At 30.6% G+C, this 21,723-nt stretch overlaps 1 protein-coding gene across 1 annotated transcript; it reads right to left on the reverse strand.

Moving 5' to 3' along the window:
- Positions 1 to 142: 142 nt before the first annotated feature.
- On the reverse strand, positions 143 to 18,011 carry LOC136976759 (23 kDa integral membrane protein-like). Its single transcript, XM_067272118.1, has 7 exons — positions 17,851 to 18,011; positions 14,650 to 14,847; positions 2,831 to 2,911; positions 2,528 to 2,602; positions 866 to 952; positions 717 to 800; positions 143 to 578 (listed from the first exon to the last, which is right to left on the reverse strand). The coding sequence occupies exons 1-7, from the start codon at positions 17,896 to 17,898 to the stop codon at positions 510 to 512; spliced, it is 642 nt and encodes a 213-aa protein (XP_067128219.1). The 5' UTR covers positions 17,899 to 18,011; the 3' UTR covers positions 143 to 509.
- Between the last annotated feature and the right edge of the window lie 3,712 nt (positions 18,012 to 21,723).

Consider the following 21,723-nt stretch of genomic DNA (forward strand, 5'->3'; position numbering starts at 1 on the left):
TAATGAATAATCAAGGTTATTTGTCTTTGTACTTTAATTTCAACGTAACAAACAAAATAACAGATGGCGTTACGATCGACAAAATGAACACTTGGTTAAATAAATCGATTGACGTTTTCTTAACACAAGTTTTATTTATAATATAAAAATACAATTTTATTAACAATTCTTCTCGAATAAATATACAAATTATATGCGGAGGTTTATACTACTATATACAATGCGTATCTTTATATAGTGCTTTTTTTAATTATAAATTTTCTATAATTATATATAGAATATATAAAAATACAAAAATTAAACATTCCAAAATTAAAACAATAAGAATTATGTACAATAAAAGATTAACTTATCGATTATAGAATTAGATAATCGATAATAACTTTTTATGAATCTGTTTAATTCAATCAATTCTGACCAGCATTTATTTTTATATTATATATATATATATACAAAATACTTTTACGAGGATAATATGTGACTATTGAGCATGTGACTAGTGTGAAATTTCACACAATGGCCTTCGACGTTCTCCTCACGGCACACATTATTGTAATTGCTATTATACTGGCAATAATCTACCAAATAAAAAAAAAATTAATTATATTCAACATTCCATAACTTCAATATTTAATTAAATTTAATTAAATTCTTTAAATATGAATATTACATTAAATAATTTGTTTTTTTTTGTATAGTGAATGTAGAATATTTACCGCTAGTATTGCTATAGTAGCCGACATGCCCCCCAAAATGGCTGCTTTTTCTTTCAATAAAATCTCCATTCTCCTCAGACATCCCTGAAATAAATTAAATTTGTTTATTCATTCCTCACAGTTAAGGACACTTTTTACACAATAATTACCTCTTTATAAATAATTCCGTTGTCTTTGCAACTTTCTGGTATTTCACCCTTATAATCTTCTTGGCCTTTAACTCCGCAACATTTTAGCTGCAATATTAAATCAACACGTTTAATAAATTTATTTTTGAATTAAAGTTTGAACATTTTATTTCAAAATAAAGCAGATGATATTAAAATGACCTAGTTAAATCTGCACGGAATCTTACAGATCGCTAATTATGTTCCACTACGTTATCCGCCATTAAATATCCAGGTTTCAGGAAGTAGCTATTCAGAGTTCACGTCATCCTTTAACTCATTCAACTTTCCGAATACAAATTTGTGTAGTTGTGTAATTCTTTGTATTCTATAATCGAACTTATGACAATAATGTCTTCGTTGTTAATACAGTATATCGAATTTTAGAACTATACCTTGTTACATTAATTTAATATGATCGATTCTTTACTCATTTATGATGAAATAAACCAATAATATTTTTAAAAAATGTCAGTATCTGCTATTGTTGTTGGCTTTGTTTTACAGAATACTAAAAAAAAATTATCTTACATTTGTAAATTCAAATTTAAATTGATGTTTTGATTACGTAATATATGCTTAAGACATCGCTAAATGAATAAAAATATAACTGAGAACTAACATTAAAAACAACTGAAGCTGAAAAATAAATTTTGAAATTTTGAAATTATTATTATTAAATTAATAAAATCTAATAAAATTCTCAAGTCTAAACATCGTCACAGGCACTATTTCATTAAAACCCGATTACTTTTGAAAGAAAGAATACTTCTCATTTAGTACAAATTACACGGAAATTTTTATCGGTTTATTGTTATGATTTAGGGATTTACTTTTGTAATCACACAGAACTAAATCCTTGAATGGCCCGTTGTATAGTAATTCTAGTTATCTAATAGAAAGCTTTATAATGCATTAAAATAAAACTTTTATAGATAAATGTATTGCAAGGCATGGGTTTAACTTTATCATTTACAAAAATGAAAGTAAAAAAACATTTATTTCAAACTCGTTCAGTTTCTTTTTAGTCTACAGTATTGTGTAACTTTGTATATTTATATTGTAAAAACCTAATAAATTCGTTATTAAAACAGAATGCTTTTTAAATCTCACCCTTTAAAAAACATCGATTAAACCCCCTCTAAAAGGATTAGTAGAAATGGGTAATGTTCAATATCATCTATCATTATCATTTTTCATATATATACCAGATATCTCTAACTTATTATAACTTATTCTCAATAATTGTAAATGAAACATGCTATTTTTATTGTCTGTCCGTGGGAGGTAAGTGCAATTAGACAATTCACAATAGTAGTCCATTATACATTATTATATTGCTTTATACCTTAAAAAATAAATTATATTTAAATCTATATCATACTTATAATACAGTATATATAATATATAATATAGATTTAAGATTATAATATGTCAGAATCAACTTCTGAAATAACCTAAGTGTTCAAATCTGTTTTGTTTTATTAATTATTATTATTATATCTTATGTTTCTTAGGAAATGTATCCATTACACATGTCCCGAATAATTTATATTCTTCGAAGGTAAACACAGCAAAAAAAATTAAAGTGAAAGAATTTTAAGCAATTAAATACGATGAAAGTTCGTATTAAATTGTACTTACATTTTTTTCTACGAAAGTAAAAAAATCCGTATTTTGCAGCTTTTTAAACATTTCTCTTTCTAGATGTCCTCTCACCTAGAAAATAAAAAATGTACAGTTATTATATTAAATATCAACAAGCTTCAATTTTTAAAATTCAATACGCTCCTTTTAAAATTTAAACATTTCATAATCTGGTTAATTTCCTAATGAAAAACGAACGATTTAAATTTCAGTTCGATAATTTTTATTGTTTAAAGAATTTATTTAGGTTTATATTCTTTTAATGCAATACACATTAATTGAGGAATTAGGCTTACTTACCGTAGTATTATGTAAGCCTATCCAAATCACAAGTGCAGCGGCAGCACCCAGCAACAGAAGAAATATCATCACTGTACTAAACTGTAAGAGAATAGAAAATAACGAATTAGCAAAGTTTCTAAACATAACACATTCAAAAAATTCAGCAACAAGTTGCTTAACTTTTTCCGGCAAAATTTGGTGGCGCCCTCTTTTATCATTTTATCAAAAAACCTTGTTATATTTTTAACTATGATAAAATGAAAAACCTTAATTTTAGGGTATTCCATTAATACGCCAACCTCTCTGCAAAATTTGAAAAATTTCCAATAAATACCACAAGCGTTATTTAGCTTGAAAGAGGGTAAACAAAATCATCCACACACATCCATCCAAACGTACAGAAAAAAAAACCCTGAATGTTTTTTTCATTCCTCGACGTTTCAAGGTGTCCCGAGCCCAAAAATTTAGGAATCTAGAGAGGGGAGTCATATTTTGACCGATCGTTATACTTCCCTTTGTTATATTTAACAGCCGGGAAAATAAAATGATAGTTAAAAATATTATACTTAGAATGTATAAAATTCATAAATAAATATATTAATACATTTTATACAATAAACTTTTTTATAATTAGTGCATTTATAAAATTAAAATTTTAAAAGATTTTTGTATTCAAATCTTGTTTTATAACATTTCAGTTTAAGCAGAACAAATTAAATTTTAAAATATAATATTTTCTAAATTCTATAAAGAATTTAGAAAATAATGTACTATTGTAATATAGCTTGTTACTATCGAAATCAATTTATTCTAATCTTTAGAAACACTTTTCAAAAAAAAAAAAATGAACGTTACATGATGCCTTTTTACCAATTCAGTGGGTTATATTCACCCAAGTTCACACTTTTTCAAAATTTTTTTTATTATTGATTAAGGTAGTCCAGTTTCAATGTTTTGTCTAGTTAACGAAATTAAGTGATAAAGGGAACAAACGAAAATTAATTTATGCAAAGCCTATTTGTATCGTTACGAAAGTAACGTTTTCAAACTTTGTAGTACGATTCGTGTTTAAATTGCCAAATTACATTTTACATAAATTCGTATAATCTCCTCTCTGTTTCTAACCTCTCGATCTCTATCCAAAATTGCCCAGCCTATTAATTACAGATATACACTTCTATCCAAATTGAAATTATGGATGAGTGACGTGATCCGTCTTCAGTCATTCTTTCATTCCGGAGTAAATAAACGAATGATTTATACGTGGGCATTCATATCAATGCATTTATGTAAAAGCGACAGTTTTTATTAAATTTTCGAGATAGTTCTTTCGGAAAATTAAAGAAAATACTTATGATATTTTTTAGTTACAAGAATAAAAGTCCTTAATTATTGTAAAATTTTTAATACTTTATGTTCTTCGAAAAAGTAAAAAAAAAAAAAATTGTAAGATAAAAATTACTGTAATATTTTTTAATTCAAAATTACAGATTTCTTTATTTTTATTTTAAAAATACATATGCGTAGATATACTCACATATAAATACCCAAACGCATACGTGTTTAAAATTAAAAAAACAAAAACAAAAAATTGAAATTGTTGGAAATTGATTTCTACATCATCTTTACATCACATGTAAATACTGTACAATTTTAAAAAACTACACAATAAAAATATCAAAATATATGCGTAATTTTATACATATAAGAGATTTTACATTAAAATATTTATAGCTGTTCTATTTTTCCCTTTTTTTTTTTTTTTTTTTTTTTTTTTAAATATCACACTTTAGCATTAAACTAGAACTGATCAAAAGTTTGACCGATCGCTATGCCTTCCCTTTGTTATATTTAACAGCCGGGAACGTAAAATAATAGTTAAAAATATACTTAGAATGTATAAAATTCATAAATAAATATATCAATACAATTTTATACAATAAAATTTTTTATAATTAGTGCATTTATAAAATTAGTTTAAAAGATTTTTCGTATTCAAATCTTGTTTTATAACATTTCATTATTATTTTAGCAGAACAATCAAACGATGACTAGCAGCGCTTGAAGCAGCTGCTAGTCATCATTTGATTTTTCTGAATTTTTATCTGATCACGTAATCTTTCAAAAAAGTTCAATGACTTATAGTATAATTCAGTTTAAGGTCAGAAAATAACAAATATTTCAATATAATAAACCCTATTTCAATAGTTTTAAACGTGTTACAGGGTTGGTTATCAGAAATTTTTTATTTCTATCTTTATTGTGAAAAGAAATATTCGGAATTACGCAAGTTTGAAAATACGTATTGTTGCTTTATACTTTTTTACATACTTCACATATTTATATTATTGAAAAATTTATGTCATTCAAAGAACGATAGAAAACAAACAGTGTTATTATTTCTTGTAATTTTTCTACGATAAATAATCCAAAATTTCTTGTATCACAAGGCTTTACTGATTCCTCTGCAATCGTAAATAATTTTTTTGTTTGTTTGTTTTAGCTATTCGAAGGTTTCATAGCGTCATTTGACAGAATTTCGGAACATAGTACTGTACATAAAGGACGTGGCGATAGTTCACTGTTGAGTCTGCTGTCCGCTGCATTCAGCAGACTCAATAGTTCCGGAGCGGTTGAGTATTTTTCTGCTGGACGCCCTTTACTGCAGCTCTGTTTCGGAACATGTTCGGTTTTTTGACGTCACATTTGTAGCATCTTTCATTTACGCTACCTTTTGCTAGTTGTAAGTGATCAAAGATGGCTGCGCCCATACAAGGAGATACAATTATTATATACGAATATAAAAGGCGTTCATTACAGCATTAATGCGCCATTAATTTAAGAAAATATAATTTTTCATGACAATACTCTAATATAAAACAAAAATTTATATTTATTATCGTTATTTTTGCAAAACAATTTATCAGTTTTTTTAATTTTTATTATGACGATAATTTAAATTGTAAGCCTAATAAAAGTTAAATTTTCGTTTGTTTTTATTTCGTTGTTATTAAAACTTTAATAAATCCAAATTTCTCGCTTTAACGATAGAATAAGCATAAATCATAAACAGTAAATAATGATAGCTGGGTATTAGGAATCAACTGTGATTTTATGAATTGGATTAATTCTCGACGTTCTACGGGAACAAAATTTTGGATATTAAATGAGATGTTAAGAATCACTATATATGTCTTTCAAATTTCGATGTGACGGATGTTCCGATTGATATCGTCCAAAGCAAACGCAGTTGCTATCTCCTTCTTTAAACAAAAAGTTTGAATACGTGAAAGCGGAAGCTACTTCTAGTGCTACCAATTTCCTGTTTCAAAGCATACGTCACTAATCGTTCAGCAGATCCAGATTGGTACGTAACAGCTACCGATTTGCTCAGTTGCAACTGTTGAGTCTTCTGAACGTAGCCAATAAAACAACGTTTTAAATACCCCTTATCGTAATGCCTAACAGAATTACCTATTTTTTCGTTTGGTTTGTATTGCATATTCCGAAGTATCAACATGCAGTATTTCCTTTTCTTCGTTTCTTCTAATCTTGCAGTACTTGGCATACTTTCAGTATCATCACTACTTTTCACTTAAATATTGTCCTTGTCTCTTCTTACAAAGTTTAAAAGGTTTTGCTGTTTGACTCTTTCTTCATTTGTGGGGTTTAAAATTTTACAAAAGAAATACCGCAACAATACGAAATAATAAAAAAAGATAACATGCACAATTGCAATAAAATAAGAAGTTTTGCTACATATCACTAATAAGCAAGTGACGCCTACTAAGTGCAACAGCAGGGGTGTAAGGGTTAAGAAAATTATCACGAGACTGATAACTATCGTGCATAAACTTAAGTATTTTACAATTTTTTTTAATTATTCTTATTATATAGTAATTATAATATTATATAATAATTTTAATAAAATATCGATTGATACTGAACTTTATTTAAACAACTCCAATAATAAAAAATATAATTAATACAAACAGTTTTTATTTAAGTTTAAAGTCTTATTATTTTGTTACTATAAAATTTCGTAGACCCAAGATTGAAGAACACTGCTTAAAAAAAAAATCACACATTTGATGTCGCTTTTATAACTGCTATAAATTTTGTATTATGATTTAAATATGGCACTTTAGTGTTAATTTTTTTTTATTTTTACGATATTTTATGGTTCGAACGTCTTTCGGAATCTTCGTTTCAATTTACGACACCGAGCTTACGAAAAATACAAAGATGGCTTTCCGGGAATCAATGAAAACCTAAAAGCGGAGTTTAATTATACGGTGAAAGCATTAGGCACTCTTTCGACAGGTCGCCGAAATTCTATTTCGTTCCAACATTCAAAATATAACGATCACCGACGCGCCCATATTTTTCTGTTAAGAGTATTCACAGCGTACGACAATCACCAGAGGATGTGGCGGTGACGACACCGTCAACGACATAACACCGTTTACGGTCGGCAGGATGCGTATTAGAAATCTGTTCTGCGTTGATTCTTATAGAAGAGTTCGCGCAGCTTTTGGTATAGAAAACGATACGCGAAAAGGAATTTTTCACTCGAAAACGCCGAAAAGTATAACCAATCGATTGCCAGAGAGGGTAAACGGCGTTTCGACAAAATGGCTGATGACCGCGAGTTAGTAATATTGCTATCGTCTTGCATCAATTTATTTAAAAGAGAAAACAAAAAATAAAGCATTGCTTATTTCGGTCAAAAATTGTTCGTGCTGAAGTCTCAAATTTTCCCCTCTTTACGCCGTTATAAATCCTCGGTTACTCGCTATTTACATATCTGCCTTTCTGGTTTCTGGAAATAATTTTTCACTAGCGGAAAGTTCGAGATGTCGAATTGCCAGAGCGATTCGCTAAACCCACAATCTTCCCCGGAAACGACGTCACTAATGACGTGAAATTCGCTTGGCTTTTTGTTAGCGAATCGCACTCACGAATCAGTGTGAAATAAACATATCAGTGATGTTATTTGGTTCTTTCAGAGAATCATTGCAACAGATCATTGTATTTCGTAAGGAAACGGCAAGAAAAATAAACGAAAAAACACTGAATTATAAAAATAGAACAGTGAAATTAATAAATAATTGCTCGTTGAGATTTTATCATGACATTAAAATTTGCAGCCCGGCACTGTGACAATATTTTAAATTTATTTAATTTAAAATATATGCTCTACACCTTAAATGAGTAGTGGCTTGCCTCTGTACATCATACTTTTCCGTTAGCAATGAAGTCGTGCCAGTCATCTATTTAAGACCTTTCTGGAGAAAATTTTTGAATTGAAATAACGTGACTTTCGGTTCAGACCAAACTTTGGAATATAGTTAATCGGGCCTCCTGCTCCAAGGCTTCCAAATCTGGTCTCGGATTTAATTTATCTAACTCCGTTCTCGAGATTAAGGAAAGACAGCCGGACGGACTGACAACAGTGGGAATTTATAGGTCTACTTTTTCCAATTGCAGTCCAAAAAATTGCAAATAGCTTTAAACATTCTGTATTCATAAATGTTAATAAATTTAAAATTCTTAAAGAATATTGTCAAATAGATTTTGACGATTGCTTGGAAGTCATTCATTTTTTATTATAATTTTGTAATTTAAGTACTACGACCCTTAATTTGGTAACAGAAAGCTCAGATTTACAGAAAGATGTATCAAAGTTCGTATAACCATTAAAGTTAGCAAGTTTTACTAAGTTGAATATAGAAAAGTGTGAATCGCTTAAGTGTAAACATGAAAATTTAAAAAAATTGCCAATTTAAAATAACATTTGACAGCCATTACAACTTACTTCCCTGTACTTGCTGAAAGCATTTTGTGTATACTAAGGTCGGGAAACACTGACCTATAGTATAGATGCAAAAGATAAAACGTTCTAATGTATTATCTAGATTATCTTTGGTCTGCCATTCGAAAAAATTGAAAACCTATAAATTTTCACTGTCGTTCGTTCGTCGGTCTTTCCTTAATCTAGAGAACAGAGTTGTATATATGAAAGACAAGACGAGATATGGAAACCTTGGGGACAGCAGCCCCGACTAACTACATACGAACGTCTGGTATAAACCGGAAGTCACGTTATTTCAATTCGAAGTTTTTTACCCGAAAAGTGTTAGATAGATGACCGGCATGACTCCGTTGCTAACAGAAAAGTATGATGTAGGGGCAAGCCACTACTAATTTGAGGTGGAAGGCATATACTTTAAATTAAATTAAAAATATGATTAAAAATTGCAGCCGGCATTGAGATGATGTCACAATAAATAATTGCTCGCTCTTCTTAGCTTGTTTTAATAAAAAAGAAGGAAAATAATTAAAACGTACAATACGTCACATAATGAAATAATTTACTTCGTTGTTTCCTGTTGACAACAGATTGCATTCATTAAAAAGGTAGTCGTCACTTAACGTCGTTATGGAAAGATAAGAGTACAATACATTTGTAATCGTTTACAATTATCGTCGTTAAATTTTCTTTATAAACAGTAAAACTTATCGTACTGGGTAGAAAATAAATGTAATGGTTGCAAACACAATCCAGTTAAAATATTATTAACGGAATTATAACTGTTTTATAATATTTAGGTTATGGTAAAATTAGTTTTGTTTTTGCTTAACGCCGCAGTTTCCAAGAAGCTTATCGAGACGACTCAAGTGAGAACTCCCTGTATTTATTATTAATTCGGATTGACACTACAGAACGCCAGTTACGTGACCCAAAATTAACGTGAACGTAGCCACTGATAAGTTGAACTTACAGATAAGTTTGGTCGGACGTTAGCAGTCAGTCATCGGTGTTTTTTTAAACTCTCCACCCTGTGGGAAATAAAAGGGCCTCTTTAGCAGGCCCATTATGGGTTCGGCCGGGTGGTGAGGGATGAGACCCGGCGTATCCGGACGGACCACCTCCGAAAAATTTCTGTGGATTTTTCAAACCGTCTGGATTCGATCCCGGATCCCCAGAGCTGTAGGCTATTACCTTCACCGCTCAGCCATCCGGCCGTCAGTCATCGGTGGTATAGCAGAAATGCTCTCCGTCTTCTCACTTAAAAGTTACTGCATATTATTTTAAATTCCTAGTTACGCCATATTAATATAAAATCTAATTACGTACTACAGTAATTTAAAATAGTGTTTTTGAGTCTGAGTCGTAAGATGCCTTCAAAATCGGGCACTCGGACCTCAGATTTTACTATGGGTAAAATGTGAAGTACGAAAAATACTCTTTAATTAGTATCTAAAGATACGTTGGGAAAACGAACTCTTGGATAAAATTAGATATCAAAATGATATTTACCTGTAAAGGCCATTTCACCCCAAAGTTATGTGCATGGCATACGTCGGCTCTATACTTACGGAAAACAGCTTTTATAATTTAAACAAATATAATTACAGAACCGCAAGCCTCTACATAACGTTCTTATAGAGAAATTTTACATAAATATATTCGTTTTTTTTTTCTTTTCTTTTCTTTCGAAGACACAATGTAGTGACGTAAACTTAAACACTGGGCGAATTTTTCATCCTTTTTATTCGGTATATTAAAGGATGAAAAATTCGCCCAGTGTTTAAGTTTACGTCACTACATTGTGTCTTCGAAAGAAAAGAAAAGAAAATACAAAACACGGTTTCCTCAAGATAGAAATATATTCGTGTTGAAACCCGATAGTGTCTTTCTTACAAAAGGAATCTTAGTGTGACATTTTAAAGAGGAAAGATCGGAGTCGAACTACTTGTTTATAGATTCCACCAGGTTGGATTAAACAATGATATAAAATCGAAATAAGTAATGTTACTGTCGGTTCGTACTCATTAATAAAGGGATGATTAGTAACATACATTGTTTTTTTTTATAAAGGGATAACAATACGGATAAAACATATCATCGTGTGTAATTATTATATAAAGTACAATAATGCTCTGCTATTTTTTAAGCAAAAGTTTGTTGACTATCGACGTAATAATTATTTAACAAAGAATCATCAAAAAAGACCGCGAATCTTTCAATGAAAAGATCCAAACAGAATAAAAATTCTATAACGCCAGAGAAGAGCGCAAACAACTGTTGTATTGCAACGTAGAATAGAGCAGACTAATTGTCACTGAATATCCCTAGATTTGTCATTATTTAATTCGATCGTTTATTTTAAATAAAATATCGATTTAAATAAGTACAAGACAACTGAATGGTTCGTCTATTAATTCGTCCGTTATGCCAAATCTAGATAAAGATAGATCGAGTAACCCGGAAAGATATCAATGATTTCTACTAGATACGAAGAAAACAATAATGATATCTAAAAAGTCAACCGCATTTAAAAGAAAATAACGGCTTATCGTGTACAGGATAGAGATAAGGAAATGTAATAGAAGTATCTCCTTTTAGATCAGATTTTAATTATCTAAATTAGACAGAAGAATATTAATTCACAAATGACGACCGAGGATCCTACTTTAAATCAGTTTATATTTTGGTTTTACGTCCGTACTTTAAAGCTAAGTCAATTATAATACAGCAATATATAACAATTCGAAATTTGCCAGTTTTTTTATATACACGCTGTTCAAAATAAAGCTGAAAGTAATGCGCTACATTCTACGCTAAAAAAAGCTAGAAATTTTTTGTGCAATAACACAAGCGTTCAAAATAGAACAGTTAAAGATATCAGGCTATGTTAAAAATTTTAGAAAGTTATAAGAAGCATATATCATATAATCTGATGGTTGGAATTTATTTTTAAAAAATTCCAATTTTTTAATTGAATTTAAAGTAAAAAAATAATTATAATTACTTCAAACAGTGCCGGATTAAGCCTCTAGAAAACCCTAGATAAAGTTAAAATTAGGACCCCATTTCAATAAGTCGCTTCAATAAAAATCTAAAATAATGTCACTTAAAAATTTTTTTATTAATAATAGAATATATAAACACTAATAATAAGTGTGTAATAAATAGTAAGTGTAGTAAGTGCGTAATAAAAGAGTGTCCGGTGTAACGAAGATTATCAATCAATCTTTATTGCATGAATCTTAGTTCGTTACAAGGGGGTAAACAAAAACAAAAATTTGAAATAAAATTTAACAAGTTAATAATTTAGTACAAAATATCACAAAATAAAATATAGAATAATAGGTTTTTAAGTTTCGTATACTTGCATAATTTTGAATAATCAGGAAAATTTACATATTTTGTGTTTTGTTGATACTTTACGAAAGCATGGAAGAGAAATGTAGAAAATAATGGTGCGAAGATTGGGGAAACGAGCTTTCATGTACATTCTCTCATGGCTACTTCGTAAAGATCTAAAATAGATCTGGAAAGACTTATCGAAAACATCCGATACATCCGATTCTTACCTGTGTTACAAGATAACCTTGTAACACAGGTAAGAATCTTGATAGTACCCCTTCCAAGTGCCAAGTTTATCTTTATCAAAGAAAAATTCCTAAGAAAACTTATGACCGTGATGATCTAAATTGTCATCAACTTTTACTAGGCGAACTTTTTTACATCTCAGATGTTTTTGTTTGGATATCAATTGTTTAATAATTGTGTTATTACGTGAAGGCAAGCAAGATCGGTCGGAGCTGGTCGACCGACGCATTCCATGCGCCGTTTAGAAAAATACGATATAAAAAGTTTTAATTGTCATAAATTTCAGCTTTCGTAATTCCCAGTAACATTTTCAATAAAATTCATTCCTTTCCATGCAAATTTATCTTTATAAGCATAAAATTAAGCCGTAAAACAAATTAGCTCTATGGGAAACCCCGTGAACTTTGACCTATTCACTCGAAAGTTCGCCAGCACCTGCCTGATAACCAGAAAGACTTTAGTTTAAAACTTTAGCTGTATAGACCTAGAAGTATTTTCCTACGAGCGGTTGCAGTGTCGGATAAAAATAAGAAGAAAAAATAGCTTTTTGGCGAATTTTGCTCTTTTGGATTGCTTATATTTCGGCAACCGCTTTATAGAAAATCTTGAAATTTTGCACTCTCCCTAAGAAAGCAATTTTCTTTCGAACGAGATACTCAGAATTACTTCGTGTATTTGGGCAGAAAATCCGCAATTCTCATTCCAGTGTGTGACTTTTTTACTTGGCGGGGAGCCACTGCCGTGACTCTTGATATAAATTTTGGCAGGTAAACGGAAGGGTGATGGGTATTGTCCGATATTATTATATACGTATACCCATACGCACGCAAACACGCACTTCGGAGCAGAAAAATGTTGAAGGTTACCGATAACCTTGTCGGCAACTCCTTAGCCCAGGAGTAATTTTCTTTCACGCAATTAGTCAGTAAAGTGAAACAGTTATTAATACTAATGCGCGTAAAAGTTATCAAATAATTTTAAACATTCAACCAGGCTTATTTTAGGCCTAATAAAGTAAATGCACTTTCACGCCACAGAAAACGCACGTGCATTTCTAGGCTTACTCGCAGTGAAATATACATTAAACCAGCGTTTCTCAACCGTTTTAAGCCCAATGACCAGTAAAATATCTGAAAAGAATTCTACGAACCTTAAGTTATGTTTGCCTTATTTTTGTTACACCTCTGTCAGTATTACAGACACCATTTATGCAACGCCTTTACTGAAAAGGAATCGGCAAGAATTGCATTTAAATAAAATATATAAGAATTAATCGTCTTTTGAGTAAGGCCGAGACTCCACTAGCGTAAAAACCCTGGCCGTAAATACTTTTAATCACCTGACCTATTTGCGTTTGCGGGAAAGGTCCGTTTCCACTAGCCAAGTTTTTACTTCGACGGTACTATAGAAGTTACGGTTGTATACGTGATACATCCGTATAAAGACAATGTTTATATTCTGAAATTTTTTCTGTACTATACCTAATTACAAATGTAGTAAAAATAATATGTTTACTTTCATATATCAACTTTTATCATCATATTATTAAGATACTACATTGCACTTATACGCTTAGCTTTTTTATTATATACTTATCTAAATTGAAGGATTTTTCCTTTGGCCGTCCATATACGCTTGTTACTTGGAAGGGGTACTATCAAGATTCTTACCTGTGTTACAAGGTTATCTTGTAACACAGGTAAGAATCGGATGTATCGGATGTTTTCGATAAGTCTTTCCAGATCTATTTTAGATCTTTACGAAGTAGCCATGAGAGAATGTACATGAAAGCTCGTTTCCCCAATCTTCGCACCATACCACAATGACGTAGATTCTACTGACTTCCGATCGGTTGATGGTACCGTTTTACGGACGTATTCGAGTCGAAAGTCAAACACTGCTCGACTCGTTTTACGACCCGCTCGACATAAAATATCAGTCACGTGTTTAAAAGTAATTATGGCGTGGGTTTTACGCTCGTTTTTAACGCTAGTGGAGTCTCCGCCTAATTCTTGAACTCGAAGTACTGTAGTACATAACATTTCGGTTTATTCGTCCAAAAAAACCCTTTCAGTGGTCATAAAAGTGATTATATCCGGAAAATATAGCTAATTTTAGCTCCGTATTAAATAATATGATATAATTATGCAACTACTTACTTTTAAGTTGCCTACGAACCATCCGTGCCATCATCACTTGCCACGGATGGTCCGCGGACCACAGGTTGAGAAACGCTGCACAAAACTAAATATTTCTGGAAGGACATTCAAAGCTGATCGCGCTGACGGATAGGTGACACTAAAGAGAGTTCACCCTATTTACACGTTAATTACCCGTCGAATTTAAGTTTACCGATATAAGTTTGGGTAGTTAAATTTGACAAAATTGGATTATTTTACTATTAAATCGAAAATAAATGAACTTTAACACTTACCAAGCATAACAAGCAAGCATTATCCAATATTGCTCCGCAACATCCCACAAAACCAATGATAACCAAAACAAATCCGACAACAATAATTATATAAGCGGTGCTGTGAAATTCGTCAATCGGTAGATTAAGTTGATATTTCAAAAAGTTTGGGTCGTTTAACGTCCATATTCCAATCCCCGCTATAGCCAATCCAAGACACTAGGAAAATTGAAATTAATAAATTTATATGCCTATTTACAATATTTACATTGTAAAATTTCGTTTAAAATTTAGATTTAAAAATATTTTAATTTCTCCTCTTAATTTCCTATTTTGTATAACCTGATTTCTTTAATCACGTAGTTCAAATACGAACTAACTCTGACTTTTTGACCGTAATAAATTGATTTCAAAAGATTTACCGAAAATTAAAGGATTAACAACAATTTAAAATATTTCAGACGTAGATTAATATGTCGAAAGGTTCGTAGATCTTTAGAAATTTAGCGTGAAATAAGCATTAACTAGTGCAATTTTCACTCCAGATTTTTGAACTTGCCCAGCATTTCAGAAAATCCGGGTCACGCAGAATAGAACTTATCTTTGGACAAGGGCCCACAAACTGGGTCGACAAAAGATTGGTAGCGATTTCTCAATCTGTAATATAAAAAATACAGAACAAGAAACTTCACCAAATAAAGTTCAAATCTTCGAAGTATATTTATAACTGGAAAATGTTATTCAATATTTTCATATTTACGGAAATTTTTGAGTCATTTTAAAATACAAAAGGTCGAGAGTCCATTTAATTCTATTTTTGTTGATTTCCTTTATTACAATGGCCTACTTCATTTTCCATTTTTACGTTTTCGTTTCCGACCATCTTTTCAATTTCCTCTTTAAAAAACGCACTTTCGTTTATAGTTTTTCTTAATTATCCCTCAAATTTCTTAATTTTGAAATTTATCGAGTTTATTTGATTTCCAATTCGTACTTCCAAAATAGAAGTTAATTTTCTTTAATTTTATTAAACATTTAAAATTGATTTTAAAAGTTCTGCATTATAATTTCATAACGTTGTTTAAAATCTTAATCTATTAATATAAATTATTTTCAATAGAGATAAATCACGTATTATTTAGACTGACGAATAATTATTATTTATAGGCTATATTAAGTAAGCGTTTTAAATTGAAATATAGCAGACATTAGATACATTTGAATAAATTATTGCATATTAAAATATTTAACACGAGCTCCTAAAATTAAATCACTTTGTAACTATATACTATAATCGCCACCAATTTCCATTTTAATTTTTAAAGGTAACAGTAAATGTTTTTAAAAACATTTAAAAATAATTCAACTAAATCTTACGTTTAAATGTGTGCTAAATTTACCTTAAACAAGACAAGAAAATTTTATAAAACGTTTGACGGTTGTTGTTCCTTACACGAGTGTAAAGGACACCCGACACTACCAACGCTAAACTAAAAATATAAATGACCGATAGTACTGTACATCCTGCTAAAAATATGCATTAAAATCATATATCAAAATATTATTTTGTATAAAATTATTATTACCGCTGTGTTTATTAACTTCGCATTAGCATAAAAATCAAACATTATTTTAGAGATAGGTCAAGGTTACAAATACTTTCACGCCAACTTCTCATCGTCTAAATTATAATAAAATATTTAAAAAGTTTACGGCATTAATTTCGGTCATTTCTAATTTTAATTCAGCGAATACGCCCAAATGTTTGTTATAGCTTGGTTAATTACTTAATTTTCTTCCGAAATATTATTAAAATTTCCTGTTTAATTAGAATAAGGAATAACGAAGACACTTAAATAGTCTCCACTTCGATAAGCTTTCCTTAAAGTACGTATTGAAATCCCATAGATAATTTTACGTACACAAGTTGATATCGATTTCGTAAATATCTGGACCGGAACGTAACCTATCAACCATTTTAAAAATACGGTTCAATCGTCCGACCTAAATGCTTTAATGGCCATAATATCATACAATAAAAACACGCTGGAAATACTATCGAAGCACTGATAGAAATACACTTTGATAATTGTACAACACAATTTTAATATACTACATAAGAGTGACCGTGGTTTTCTACCTTTTTAAAGGTAATATCGGAAAAATAAGAACTTTCTATTGCACGAAAACCGATTTCGTTTTGTGTATGATTGATGACAATTTTTTTTGCATGGTCAATGCAAGTCATAATTGCATTTTCTGACTCGAAACGTCATATTCAACGGATGGACGATAAGCAAAATTTCGTAGCGAAAAAGATCGTATTTCCTAAAATAGATGAACTTTAAAATATAACGATAAAATTTGTATAGTCTTAAAAAATGCTCGAGGTCTAAAGTTACTGGAGCATAGAAAGACCAGCAAAATTGTATACTAATCGACCTTAATTAGTAAAATTAAAAGTAATTTTAACATGAACTTTTTGTTAATTAATACTTCTAAGTGCCGTATTTTTAATATAACTCGAATAAGATATAAAACAATTTTGTTTCGTATAAATTTTGATAAAATTAATTCGGGAATGCGCATTTTATAATCAAAATGATTTCTGGTTCATTTAATTGAACCTCTATCAACGATTTCGTTTCACATTGATAAGTAAAAAAGTGTCAACATTTTGTCGCCAAAGCAGTACTTACTTATTCGCTTCTTGTAGCTTAATTCATTAAAAATATTCCACGAACGACAGTCAAATAATTAAGATTTTTTTAATGCGTTAACTGAGTATATCTAGACAATACACTCGATAAAATTCTAATCGGTCCGTAATATCTCTTAGTATTGTTATAATAGCCATTTCCTAATTTAAAACATACAAGTAGCAACGATTGTCAATGTTAACAGCTGCGAGTTAACATCCTAATATAAAGCATGGCACGTAAATGAGTAGGCAGTGGTGTAAAAACAAATTCGACAATTTTAACGGATAAAAAATAGAAAAAGGAAAAACTTGCATTTATAAACGTACAAAATATGACGTTTAACGACGTCAACATTAATGGCCTTCGGTACTATTTACGTCTCGACGACTTTAACGATATTATTATTATTCTAAGAATACAAACGACACCAGTCACTGGTGCTAGGCGATCGACATTGGTGTTTATTAAACGTCAAGTAAAAATGCAAAAATCGAACCAAAACGCAAAAACGAATACTTACAAATAACAGAAAGTTTAAAACGAAGAATATGTACTTAAAACACAACATTGTCAGTGCTGAAAAAACTAAACGTCAATCACGTCAACTACATTCCACACCAGCAAAGAAAAGCGCTAGCCACCCAGCTGTTCACCTCCGTCTGATAGAATACGTCATTACATGTACAGTACGTCGGTCCCTTTTAGATGTCTATTGCGCCTGCGTCGACGGTTATCGTTCAGGAACAACTACCGTTAACCCAATATCGTCGTCTTTTTTTTCTTTGAAATTTTATCGTTACTACCGTACGGTGCTTTTTAAAAATGTTAAATGACGCGTAATATTTATATATAAATATCTTTAAAAATAATATAAACATTTACGCATTTCTTCAACTATTTTGATTAAACGTAAGGATTTACGCAATATTTCTCGGTTACTCTGCAGTTTTCACAATGACCTAACCTGTTGTCATAATACACCTGTTTTAATGACGTTCCGCTGCTTAAATATTTAAAATCTACCGAAAATATATTTGACTAGAAATAGTTTTTCATGTTTTCAGATACTTTAATACCGGAACGAGACAAATTAACCTTACGACGTTATATTTAATTGCTCTTAAAAAATTAATTATCATCAGTTTTTAAACTGATGATAATTAATTTTTCAGACGTCAGCCATTTATCAGAAATAGGAAACAAATTAAAAAAAAAATACATTGTTAAAAGGTTTAAGTAGAATGTACTGTACATAGGCTATATATACGTATATACTGTATACACATATACAGTTGTGAAATTATTCATCCACATTAACTTGTTAATTTTGTATGCACAGGTACGGAAGTAATTTTCTTTTAATTCGTCCCAAGAGTTTCGAAAAGTTGTTTTTTTCGTTTGGCGTGGGAAGAAATAATTGACAGAAAAATTATATTATTATTTGGCTTGAAGTTTTATATTATTGTTAACAAGATAAAATCGACTTTAATTGCGCAAGACATGTAGATGTTTATCCTGTCGTAAATATTGTGTCGTTAGCGAAATCATCGCCATCTGGCGTTTCGTTTTATTACGATTATAAAATGATCAGTATATATATATATACTTATATATTATATTTCTAAGATGTTATTTTAATAAAACGATTACACTTAATACTTTTCCTGCCTAACTTTGCAAACGTTTATAATTTATTAAATTATTTTATTCAATACATAAATAATCTACGTATGTTCATAGTTTATCATTAGAAATTACCCGACAATTTTATCCAGTTAAATTTTAAAAAAGAAAATATGATTACTTTTCGTTTGAGATAAATGCTTGAATTTTCTAATCGAAATTCCGGAAGAAGAAAGAAATTTATTTTGGATTAATTTTTATTTCCTAATTTGTAAAATTCGAGGATATTCTCACATACAACAGGAATTAATGTTATGATTGCATCCGTCATCGCTCGAAAAAATTAATCAATGATTCTTATCAAACCGTTTAATAATACAATAGTTTAAATTCGGAATTCCCCGTGTTATCTCTAATATGACGATACTGCCGAATCAAACTAACTTTCATTTAGATAATGAAATATGCTGGAATAATCTCTCTAGAATTACGTAATATTAATAAATCGTAACAGATTTATAATCGGTAAAAATCTTGTTTTAAATTGTTATAATTCTACATTTCTACTTAAAATTCTGATCTTATATATTAAGCCTACAAGTAAAACCAACACATTCGATAACTTTTTAGAAGCGGGTCGCCAAAGTGGTCGATATCGACCCCCGAGGTCGATTATCAAGCTTATGAATACGAGGTCGATTATCAAGCTTAAGCTAAGATAAGGGAATCCTAAGGATCAAGCTTATCCGTCTCACTGATTGTCAGTTACAAAAGTTATTAATAAATATACAATAAATGAAAATAATGCAAACTTTTTGGTGGTGGGCGATGTGAGGTTTCGAAATCTTGTAGGGGGTCGACGATCAAAAAAGTTTGGTGACTCTTGGGTTAAACTTTCTATAAACGCGCAAATATTTATTGTGACCATGTCGCAATTAAAATTGCAGCCGAGTAAATATTTATCATATTTTTAATCTATTTAATTTAAAATATACGCTCTCCACCTCAAATTAGTAGGGGCTTGACCCCATACATTACACGAAAAGTACGATGTACGGGAGCAAGCCACCACCCTGTAAGAATATAGTGCCATGCCGGTTATCTATCCTGTTAGGTTGAAGAAACGTGACTTCCGGTTTGCACTAGACGTTCGTATATAGTTATTCGGGTGAATCCTGTCTTTAAGCCTTCTATATGTGGTCTCGGCTTTAATCTATTGTAACTCCATTCTCGAGATGAAGGAATGACAGTCGGACGATAGTGGGTTTTTGTGTTTGTGTACTTTTTGTGCTGTAATTTGAAAAAATTGTAACTATATATTAACTTGAATACATTTCTAAATGTATTCGATTGAATATAAATTGATGATTCAGATGTATCCACACCTAGTTTTAAGGATATGTTTAAGAATCACGACATTCTTTACAATAGAAATTAGATATCTTAAATTCAAATCAATTTTATACTAAATTTTTAAATATTATAATCTGTGTTAGAAACTCTTACTTGAATCGAAATTGTGTTTACATGTAAATATAATCTACTTTTAGGAATGTGATTTCAAGGTAAGATTCAAAAAAGAAAAACATCCGTTTTGTGAAGTTTTAGTAGCATCAATATCTAAATGTTAAGATTCCAGCCAGCTTCTATTAACTACATTACCAGGCAATACCATTTTATCGAGTGTCAGATTCTGAACAATGATTCAACTAAAATTCAAACTAATATTCAAAAAGTTAAAGAAACCCAAGCAATCCCGTCAATTTGCAAACTTGTTCCATCAATTTTTTACATTTCATAATCTAAGTTTCACCAAGTCTTTAAAAACGAATGTAATACATAAGTCTATGTGGACTTATGTATTACATAAGTCGACACTCCAAGGGGAAGTGGAAATGTATCGAGTTATCCGATGTGACGACTAAAATAAAGTTGAAAAAAATACAATGTATCTCTGATCATCCATCTCTGGTATTAAAATAGCTTTCTACTCCAAGTAAGTCAGCGATTTCCATCGCTTTTTGTTTCAGTATCGGCCCTGAAACAGGAAGATTCGACGAACGAATTTGCTTTAGCCAACGAACCAGAGCATCTTCAATATCTTTGTACGGCGACTTTCTCTGGTATTTTCGAGACAGCCGCGAAGAAGACCCAAGAAAAAATTTAATTTCCTCTTTTTCTTCAGAATTCCCCACCAATGTTGTTCTTGAAAGGTTTTTTGTTTTTGCAAATTCGGCTTGCAAAGTTTTCTTACATTCAAATTCAGACACAAGTTCGTTTTTTTCCTTCAGCGTAAGCGTTGTTGGGTTTCGATACTCATTTCTAACAGAAATATGAAACACTTGCTGCAAATTTCACATGAATGTAAATGCGAGAAAATGAAAAATCGGATTCTGCTGTGACGTTAAGCCCGATCGATCCTATAATCGGACCGACTAGTAGTAAAAGCATTCACATTGAGTACGATTATATGTCGATGGCCGATTCTTAAGGACCAACGGAATGCGTGTTACAGATCAAAACACTAGCCAATCATTGTAAGTTTTTCAATATAAACACAAAACATGTCCGTCATGGAAAGCGATCGTGCATTTCGAATTGTTTTAAAACAAAATTCCTTCGTATCCAGAAACTGTAGTTATGAATATGCTAATATTTATCGTCAGGCCGTATCTTTGGCAACAATATCTATCTGTGCTCTGTTTCATAAACAGTACAGAGGTTATAGATAGTTAACTCATTGGCTATAACTCACCGACTGCTCCGCCCC

Source organism: Centruroides vittatus, unplaced genomic scaffold (genome assembly GCF_030686945.1).
Source record: "Centruroides vittatus isolate TY-2023 unplaced genomic scaffold, ASM3068694v2 contig_424, whole genome shotgun sequence".
NCBI classification, from domain to species: domain Eukaryota; kingdom Metazoa; phylum Arthropoda; class Arachnida; order Scorpiones; family Buthidae; genus Centruroides; species Centruroides vittatus.